The sequence below is a fragment of the Sparus aurata genome, chromosome 16 (assembly GCF_900880675.1).
Source record: "Sparus aurata chromosome 16, fSpaAur1.1, whole genome shotgun sequence".
In the NCBI taxonomy this organism is placed as follows: Eukaryota; Metazoa; Chordata; class Actinopteri; order Spariformes; family Sparidae; genus Sparus; species Sparus aurata.
Window position 1 is genome coordinate 13,311,191 of NC_044202.1, and position 10,001 is coordinate 13,321,191.

The 10,001-nt window shown below is 39.9% G+C and overlaps 3 protein-coding genes across 5 annotated transcripts in view; 2 read left to right on the plus strand and 1 right to left on the minus strand.

Annotated features, from left to right (window-relative positions):
* eml5 (EMAP like 5) overlaps positions 1–4,954 on the plus strand; it is a 39,970-nt gene extending 35,016 nt beyond the window's left edge. For all 3 annotated transcript variants that reach the window (XM_030443907.1, XM_030443908.1, XM_030443909.1), the window contains 5 exons: positions 771–933; positions 1,037–1,140; positions 1,230–1,383; positions 3,490–3,590; positions 3,685–4,954. In XM_030443907.1, the coding sequence (XP_030299767.1) occupies positions 771–933; positions 1,037–1,140; positions 1,230–1,383; positions 3,490–3,590; positions 3,685–3,721 (559 nt within the window). In that variant the 3' untranslated portion in view covers positions 3,722–4,954. The remainder of the gene's footprint in view (positions 1–770; positions 934–1,036; positions 1,141–1,229; positions 1,384–3,489; positions 3,591–3,684) is intronic.
* Positions 4,955–5,028: 74 nt separating this feature from the next.
* On the minus strand, positions 5,029–7,037 carry isca2 (iron-sulfur cluster assembly 2). Its single transcript, XM_030443910.1, has 4 exons — positions 6,923–7,037; positions 6,528–6,705; positions 6,090–6,205; positions 5,029–5,976 (listed from the first exon to the last, which is right to left on the minus strand). The coding sequence occupies exons 1-4, from the start codon at positions 6,982–6,984 to the stop codon at positions 5,802–5,804; spliced, it is 531 nt and encodes a 176-aa protein (XP_030299770.1). The 5' UTR covers positions 6,985–7,037; the 3' UTR covers positions 5,029–5,801.
* A 263-nt stretch (positions 7,038–7,300) lies between these two features.
* On the plus strand, positions 7,301–9,933 carry LOC115597506 (NPC intracellular cholesterol transporter 2). Its single transcript, XM_030443484.1, has 5 exons — positions 7,301–7,459; positions 7,707–7,813; positions 8,732–8,839; positions 8,939–9,111; positions 9,371–9,933. Exons 1-5 carry the CDS (start codon positions 7,452–7,454, stop codon positions 9,455–9,457), a joined length of 483 nt encoding a protein of 160 aa, XP_030299344.1. The 5' UTR covers positions 7,301–7,451; the 3' UTR covers positions 9,458–9,933.
* Positions 9,934–10,001: the final 68 nt, after the last annotated feature.

Sequence of the window (10,001 nt, forward strand, 5' to 3'; positions counted from 1 at the left end):
CGTGTCATTGTTTCCAGTCCTTTTTCAGCTTGAGACATGAGAATGGAATTGGAGTTCAGGGACATTGTCTAGACTGGATTGTCATATTTGCCTGCAGAAGAATATAGAGAAGAAAATAAATAATAAAAAGCTAAAATGTCATCAGATGCTACGTGATTTTTTCAGATTGCTGTTTGGCCGATTTGTTCCACTTCATATGTTCTCCACATGGACTGTTTACCTGCATGCAACCAAAGCCAACTCAAACACGATTGGTCAATACTGCAAGGACTTCAAACAAAAACCAGACACCCAGTATCAAAATCTTGTTTCTTTGGTCTACAGACTCTGTATTTATATGCAGATATCTGATAATAAAGATTAGGTAATGATAATAGTGTGTGTGCAGGACTTTACACAAGGTACACTAGGGTTAGAGACTACTTTATTTACAATATATTTATTATTTTTTCCCTCCAGATTCTCAAAATTAGTTTGGAGCCAATGTTCTCCATATTGGCCCTGTACAGACCGTCCAGTTGGGTCTCATATGAAACCCAGTCAGAACCACATTACCTGTTGAGGCAAATTAAGGCCACAAATCAATCTGATTATAATAATATTGTATGCACTTTCATAAATGTGCTCATTTGCATGTTCAGTTTTATATTGAAAGATGTTGAATAATTAGTTTACACATGTCACGAACATTGTATTTGGAGAGAGAAACACTGCAAACTACAAAGTAAAGCTGACACTGATATTCTATAACACTGCACTCTTTCTTACAGGTTCAGTCCAAACTCTCGTTACCTGGCCGTAGGCTCCACTGAGAGCGCAGTCGACTTCTACGACCTGACGCTCGGCCCACAGCTGAACCGCATCAACTGCTGCAGGGACATCCCCAGCTTCGTGATGCAGATGGACTTTTCAGCTGACAGTGCTTACGTCCAGGTAAAGACTGTGTGATGGTTCAGCAACTCTCCACTGAGAGCGTATGTTATGTCTCAGTCGCTGGCTGGTTGTATGATTTCTAACCTCTAATGGCTTTAAACAGATATCCACAGGTGCTTATAAACGACTGGTGTACGAGGTGCCGTCCGGAAGGCAGGTCACAGAGCAGACCCAGATTGATAGGATTACCTGGGCCACCTGGACAAGGTGAGAGTCAGAATGTTAAGACGCATATACAGCATGCTTGAACAGCAGAGCCACAAATGTAATTCCTTTCTTTCTATGCCCTTATCTAGTGTCCTTGGGGACGAGGTCGTAGGGATCTGGTCCCGTAACACTGACAAAGCAGACGTCACCTGTGCCTGTGTGTCCCACTCGGGCCTTAACATCGTCACAGGCGATGACTTTGGAATGGTAAAGCTGTTTGACTTTCCATGTCCGGAGAAGTTTGTAAGTATTATTTTTAATATATTATTTTTTACTCATTGTTATTTTGCCTTTAGAAATCACAAAGTCGCGTGTAATCTTAAAATTCTTCACTTTGATGACCTCGAATGGTGGTATCAAAAAAGATCCCAAGGATCACAGAAAACAATTCATCTTCTAATTTATGTAATTAACTGAAGAGTCTTCACCTGCTCTAATTAAAAAGTGTCATTAGATACATTTTGTTGTGAACTGTCGCAATATAAATACAATTTACTTCACCTAATGTATGTAGTTACTTTCCACTAATGGTTTTGCATGAGATGGCTGCATAACTTAACTCACTTTATATCATATATTACTGGACCTTTACACACCCTTATATTCTGTAACAGTGTCTGTGTCACTGTGGCTTTACATTAAACTCAACTAATCACAATGCCACTTGACAGGTACAGTGGGGCAAAAAAGTATTTAGTCAGCCACCAATTGTGCAAGTTCTCCCACTTAAAAAGATGAGAGAGGCCTGTACTTTTCATCATAGGTACACTTCAACTATGAGAGACAGAATGGGGGGAAAGAATCCAGGAAATCACATTGTAGGATTTTTAATGAATTAACTGGTAAATTCCTCGGTAAAATAAGTATTTGGTCACCTACAAACAAGCAAGATTTCTGGCTCTCACAGACCTGTAACTTCTTTAAGAGGCCCCTCTGTCCTCCACTCGTTACCTGTATTAACTGTATTACCTGTTTGAACTCGTTATCAGTATAAAAGACACCTGTCCACAACCTCAAACAGTCACACTCCAAACTCCACTATGGCCAAGACCAAAGAGCTGTCAAAGGACACCAGAAACAAAATTGTAGACCTGCACCAGGCTGGGAAGACTGAATCTGCAATAGGTAAGCAGCTTGGTGTGAAGAAATCAACTGTGGGAGCAATTATTAGAAAATGGAAGACATACAAGACCCCTGATAATCTCCCTCGATCTGGGGCTCCACACAAGATCTCACCCCGTGGGGTCAAAATTAACACAAGAACGGTTAGCAAAAATCCCAGAACCACACAGGGGGACCTAGTGAATGACCTGCAGAGAGCTGGGACCAAAGTAACAAAGGCTACCATCAGTAACACACTACGCTGCCAGGGACTCAAATCCTGCAGTGCCAGACGTGTACCCCTGCTTAAGCCAGTACATGTCCAGGCCCGTCTGAAGTTTGCTAGAGAGCATTTGGATGATCCAGAAGAGGATTGGGAGAATGTCGTATGGTCAGATGAAACCAAAATAGAACTTTTTGGTAAAAACTCAACTTGTCGTGTTTAGAGGAGAAAGAATGCTGAGTTGCATCCAAAGAACACCATACCTACTGTGAAGCATGGGGGTGGAAACATCATGCTTTGGGGCTGTTTTTCTGCAAAGGGACCAGGACGACTGATCCGTGTAAAGGAAAGAATGAATGGGGCCATGTATCGTGAGATTTTGAGTGAAAACCTCCTTCCATCAGCAAGGGCATTGAAGATGAAACGTGGCTGGGTCTTTCAGCATGACAATGATCCCAAACACACTGCCCGGGCAACGAAGGAGTGGCTTCGTAAGAAGCATTTCAAGGTCCTGGAGTGGCCTAGCCAGTCTCCAGATCTCAACCCCATTGAAATCTTTGGAGGGAGTTGAAAGTCCGTGTTGCCCAGCGACAGCCCCAAAACATCACTACTCTAGATGAGATCTGCATGGAGGAATGGGCCAAAATACCAGCAACAGTGTGTGAAAACCTTGTGAAGACTTACAGAAAACGTTTGACCTCTGTCATTGCCAACAAAGGGTATATAACAAAGTATTGAGATGAACTTTTGTTATTGACCAAATACTTATTTTCCACCATAATTTGCAAATAAATTCTTCAAAAATCAGACGATGTGATTTTCTGGATTTTTTTTTTTCTTCTCATTTTGTCTCTCATAGTTGAGGTATACCTATGATGAAAATTACAGGCCTCTCTCATCTTTTTAAGTGGGAGAACTTGCACAATTGGTGGCTGACTAAATTCTTTTTTGCCCCACTGTACATCTGTTGGCTGCGGTTTAGAAAAGAAATACCACTTGGATGATGTGTATTTGATCTGTTTTAGGCCAAACACAAACGCTTTCTGGGCCACTCTGCCCACCTGACTAATGTACGCTTCTCAAGTGGAGACCGCTTCGTCGTTAGCGCTGGTGGAGATGACAGAAGGTAGGACGGAGACTCCCACATGACAACATAATTTACACACAATATGACCATCACATACTAAGCGATGCATCCATTACCATGTGTCCTTTTCTAGCCTCTTTGTGTGGAGGTGTGTCCATGCCCCTCACTGAGGACCACACCTGGACCATCCTGCCTCAGAGAGTCTGGGCGTCTCCTGGCATGGCTCTCCAGGGAAAACTGAAGGATTCATTGAAACAAAGAAGAAGAGGAGAAGAGAGACCTGGCAGCTTGTAAATGATTCCAAGTGGTGATCTGATTTACTGCCTCAAAACTAGGTGCATGCATTTGTGCAAGGCTCATTTTCATCACAGAATCAGTCCTGATTGTGAACACAGATGGAGGGAGTCCAGCCCTGCTCTCACGACATCACATCATCAATTTAAAAAAAGGAAAAAAAAAGATAAGAAAAACACCTCTCTAACACAGTATGTGCATATCATTTCAGTGAGGGATTATTTTTTTAAGAATGAACGTATCTGTGAATATGTCCCAAATGGCAGTTTGCTACTTGGCAGGTGTATGAAAATATGTCACAGACAATGCCATTTTTTAAAAACATGTAGCAAACTGAATTAGCCTTAATCTGAGTGTTCGATTTATGAGGGTTTGGATTCGTTTTGTATCATTTAACTTTTTGGATCTTGTCATCCTTTGTTCTATTTTTTACTGGTGATTCCAAATCCTGTGGCCTTCCTCCTGAATGTAACATCCACTGTTATGTTCTGGATGTCAGCATGCCAAAGCATACTATGCACTGTACACCTGACCTGGTCACTGTGTTACCCTGATGGTCCATTTATTGTTTATGTGGTTGTGTTGTTGACCGGTTGACCTCATACCTCCCTCAGCAGTGTTCCCCTCATGACATGTAAACGTGTGCGTACTTGTTTGAGGACTCGTTTGTGGTTAGTGGGTGTGCATGGCTTACTGGAAGACAATCCGTCCGAACCAAATTCCTCAGAAAACAAAAAAAAAAGAACAGCTGTAAAATTGATGTTTCAATGCACTGTTGCAATTCTTTGGGTCACTTTTCAGTGTGCTGCTACGATGTATTACTGTCGCATTTTCATGAATATGAATGGTGTGACTATTTTGAACAGTAAGTTAATGTTTTGTGTAATCAGATATATTAATTAAATGGAATGTTTTATCAAGAGAGAAAATATGAAAAGTGCAAAACATTTTGCTCCTAACTACAGACTAACTATAAAAAAAATCGTTGCTGCATATTTTGATTTACATTATACCAGTGTAAATATCATTTGTACATATTCTTTTTGTATATTTTTTGTGAGATGTTTCTTAAATTCCACTTTAATAATAAAAAAAAAGGCGACCATGAACTGGAGTGAGATGCATTCACTGACCATTATTAATGCTGAACATGTAAATCTTAACAAATCATCAAAACAGTCAGTGCTGAAACTAACCTTTAATCAATTATCAATAAACACTTCCTGGCTGCCCTTTCATTAGTGACAACAATTACCTTTATGAACCTATTCCATCATACATCATATCACCAAGTTGCATTCTGTGTAACACATTGAAATAACTCAAGATCAACTTTAAATTTTATGTTAGATGACACAAAATATAACAAAGCTTAGCTCTTTATAGATATGGCCTATTTACATATTTTACACACAAAATAAAATCTAAGCACTGAATACTCAAACACTTCAACTGAGCCTTTGTTTTCATTGAATACATCACAAATCACAGGTGAATATTGTGACTGACAGTCGCTATCTGCAAATTGTGGTACGATTAATCGACACCTCTGCTCTCTCATTCATTCAGTTCAAGTAGTTTCATGCCTAAAAGAAACACTTAATTTTCAGGAAAATGACTGTATGCCAGCTTCACTGTGTCACTAAATGTAGTTATTGGTTATTTAAATTAGGAATTCAAAGAAAGAGTCTTATAAAATATCCTAAGTTACCAGTTTATTAGGTACACCTGCCCTGTTAAAGCCAATCCCATATCACCCTGCAATAAATTATATCTTTGTGAAGCTTATAATACAATATTATATAATTTTAGTAAACACTGTCAGAGAGGTGTTGAAATATCTCTATGGTAATTGTTATTCTGTTATTAGAATGCATTTATATTATGAAGTCTCTCTAATATTCTAATAAACTGGTAAATCAGGGTATTAAATAACACTGATGCACTGAAACAGCCTCATAGTTTGACAGAGAACGAGCTGCCACAGGAACAGCCATGATCAGCTTGGGGATTCTTGAGCACTTGAAAGGTGGAGCGGATCAGCTCCTGGGTGAAGTCAAGCGTGGCTCCTTTCACAAACTCCAGACTGTCCTGATCCACGAGGACGCCCACTCCTCCCTGCTCAAAAACTCTGAAAACAAAGCAGAGCAGAACAGATTGGATCGGATTAACTACAAGACAATTTGGAAAACAAGGAGGCCAGTGTAAACCAGTATCTTGACAGCTAGATACGTAGCTGTTTACCTGTCATCTTCAGACTTTTCACTAACAACAGCAAACTTGTACTGGAACCCGGAGCAGCCTCCTCCTTCCACATGTATTCTCAGGTACTCGCCCTTCTCCATGATCTCCCCTAGTCTCTGGAATAAAAAGGAGGACATGGGGATGATGGATGAAATGCAAACAACCAAAGCCAACACATTAATGAACTCAGTAGCTGCAGGGCAATGGCTTTTTTTAATCGAAAATAATGACAATGGAGTTGCTCCATATTTAACATTGGTTAAGATAGATGATCCACATATCTATGACTTCTATTTACCATCTCTTATGTCACTGGAGCAGCATCATTTAGAGTTTTTTGGGGGGATTTCAGGCTTTCCATACATGTATATAAACGTTAAACTTTAATGTAAATGGGATTTTTAGACATGAAAAATGGGTTACTGGGTTAATGCTTACCTTTACACATGAGTCAGTGAGGTATACTTTATCCTCAGATGGACCTGACACCACTGACTTCTCCTGGGCTGAGGCGCTGCTGAAACGCTGAAGCCCCGCTGCAAAAGGGGGCAAGGGGTTTTGAGGAACCCGGTGTAACTGCTGGCTCACATTGAAGTTGTTTAGAAGAGTAGATGCCCTGCGAAACAGTGATATTATGTGAACATCAGATCATGATGAAACAAATAACAAGTCTTGAGACGTCACTGACCCCTATTGCTAACTAGCATTATAGCTAACTTGTTAACTCCCTGGCAAATATTAGACGCACAGCTTCTTTTTGATCGGATAAATCCTTCATAGATAAACGTTTTGTTCACTAAGATCACTAATGACATACGGAGAATTAACATTACCTAGCAAGGCTCAATACTTTCGACTTTGACGCAGTTATCATCGCTCCTCTAACGAATGACATCTTCCATAACAAATGTTGGTTAGTTCCTCCCACAACATGCAACGAAGGACAAGACGCACTCTTATTGGCTAAAGTGCTTGTCTGTCAAATAGACGTGCCCATATTGTTACAAATACGGCTATTTGATTCGCCAGTTTACCTGCCAATCTTGAGGTATTTCCGGTTCCAGCCCAGATGTCTGAGGAAAATAGTTACCGCAGTTTTGTCTTACAGGTACAACTTCCCTACAAGATCCACCAATGATATGTGTACGTTGAGGTTTAGATTACAGGTAACCGGTTGTCATGTCTTGCTTTTGGTTTTTAATCAGCCAATTATAGCGTTGGAGGCAGGGCCCTGACGCCGAGGGAGTTTCCTGATAGGCTGAACTCCGGGCCGATAAATAGGCGTTACAGGAATCTCGTGATAGTACGAAATAAAAGGTCCGAGGCAGTCATCGTTGTCATTTCGCGAGCCGGTGAAAACACATGAAAAGGTACAGTTTTTACTTCTATGTGCTCTTCTAGCTACAAGATAAAATGTTTATGTCGTTTTATTAATATCAGGAAGTCGAAGATAATTTATTTTAGGGCGTTTAAAACTTTGAAATCCCTGCCACACATGGGCCATTCGGGGAAACAAACAAGAAGTCATCTTGTAATACTCTCGTTCCGTCTGCTTAGAGTAAGACTCGTCTGAGGTGTTTTCATGTTGCGTAATGTATATTTCCTCATTTTTTTTAGGGTCACAAAACACACCCAAAGAAACATGGATGTCCGGACTGGCTTTATCGTTGTGTTCTGCTTGATTGGATTCACCTGTGCCACTCCGGTGAAATTCATTGACTGCGGTAAGTTCCACTAGACCGTCTTCATGGGAAACTGTGGACACCTCTCGGTATGTTAAATGGCCAGGTGTTGACTTTGAACTACAACTTCCATCGTGTCACCCAAATGTTTACTTGCATATCAAAATTGTCAAGTCATTTTCTGTCTTTCCCAACTCATTTGCCCGTTTCATGCCTGGATCTCCACATGTCCTGCAAATATATGAGTTGTCCTAAACTCACTTTATTAAGTGACGCACTTGAACATTAACATCAGCCACGTGAACTCACCTTTTGTGTTTTTCAGTGTTTTTAATAAGGACTTTCCCTATTGGTCAAATGACACTGCAGGTGAGTGTCATTTGACCAATAAGGAAAGTATTGAACAAGGAAAGTCCCTAGTGTTTTGGTTTTTTTTTTTTTGTTAGAACAAGGAAACGGTACGAAAATGTACTATTAGTCTTTAAAAGGGATTAGAAGTTAAAGAAAATGCTAGATCCTACATTTCCCATAATGTAGTTCAGCAGTTTCTTTCATAGATCGCCTGACATCAGGGTTATTTTTTTTTTTGCAGACTATGGAGAGCTTCCTCCAGAGCCACAAGGTTCCTTACTCATCGCTGTATGCACTGAAACCATGCAATGAGTAGGGCTGGGCCCGATGGTTTTGACATTAGGTCACTTAAAGACTGTCAACAAATGTAGGAGTAATAAAGTAATCTAGTCCAATGCCAACAATGAATACAATATGTTCAGATTAAGCAAGTATTTAACTTTTCATAAGTGAAAAGTATTTAAACAAGTTCAAGCAGACTAAAATGCCTTTTTCATTCTTTTTGCATCCTTCTGTGCTTTGGTGAAATCTAGAAGTAAATTGCGAACTACTGTTTCCTTCTGTGCTTAAAATGGAATGTCATCAAAACCTTTTTTTCTTTCTCTTCAGGCTCAACTTCTGGCAAAGTGTCCGTGGTGGACATTGACCCATGTGCCAGTCAGCCATGCCAGCTACGCAAAGGACAGTCCTATAGTGTCAACGTGACATTTAATAGTGGTAAGGCTATATACTGCCTTTTTTTTTTTTTTTTTATTTATGCTTCTGTCAAACATCTATAAATGCATTTTCTTTAAACATTCTCTCAATTTGTCATAGCTGTGGAGAGCCAGACGAGCAAGGCTTTGGTTCACGGTATTATTGCTGGAGTTCCCATCCCTTTCCCCATTCCCAAGGATGATGGCTGCCAATCTGGAATCCAGTGTCCCATCCAGAAGCAACAGAGCTATCACTATTTGAACTCCCTTCCTGTGAAGACAGAGTATCCAGCTGTAAGTACTTCATGTGACATCAACAACACTTCTCTTGACTGGTTTTATTTAAATTAAATCAGATCACTAAGAGTGTGCAAACAGTTGCTACAGCACCACTTCTTCATACTGGGTAAATATTTCTACTGCATGCCTCAACCAAAAATGACTGACCAATCTAAAAAAGGATTGTTTTTTTCTCCTTTCACTTCCTCTTACTTTTTACATGTAAGAAATGCAAAGCGCACCTTGTTCACTAATGTCTCTTCTGTTTTTCTAGATAAAGCTGACTGTGGAGTGGGAACTGAGAGACGATGACAAGAAAGACTTGTTCTGCATAAAGTTCCCAGTTCAGATTGTGGGCTAAACTAGCAACATTACCTCAGACTTGCAAGTGTTCTTTTTGTTTTGTGTCTTTTTTTTTTTTTGTTTTAAAAGGGATTCAACTACGAGTAAAAATCTAAAGAATGGAAATGACTTTAGTCAAGATCTCATTTTAATACTTCACCCAAATTATTTTTAAGATGTACATCTTTCAATAGCTTGCGAGACTTTGCTGCACACCTTAAATTCTACTGATATTTGCTGCGATCTTCCCAACAGTCAGTTTTAGGGAGTTGTGGAATATTGTGGTTTGTGTGAATTACTGGAATACATTCCCCTACAGTGCAAATGTCTTGTCTGACTTACTGGCTGCTGTGTAGTCAGAAAAATTACATACAGTACTTGTTCTTTTTTTGCGTAAACTTTTGTAATATTTCTTACTGACCGTGTACTACTGTAAGACATGCAGGCTTGAATATAAAAAATGAAATTCTAATAAAAGAAATTTATGTACCCACATTGTGTGTGTGTGTGGGGGATTTTAGTCAAACGTTTGCTAAACTGGCCATTGGGGCAATTTCTAACCC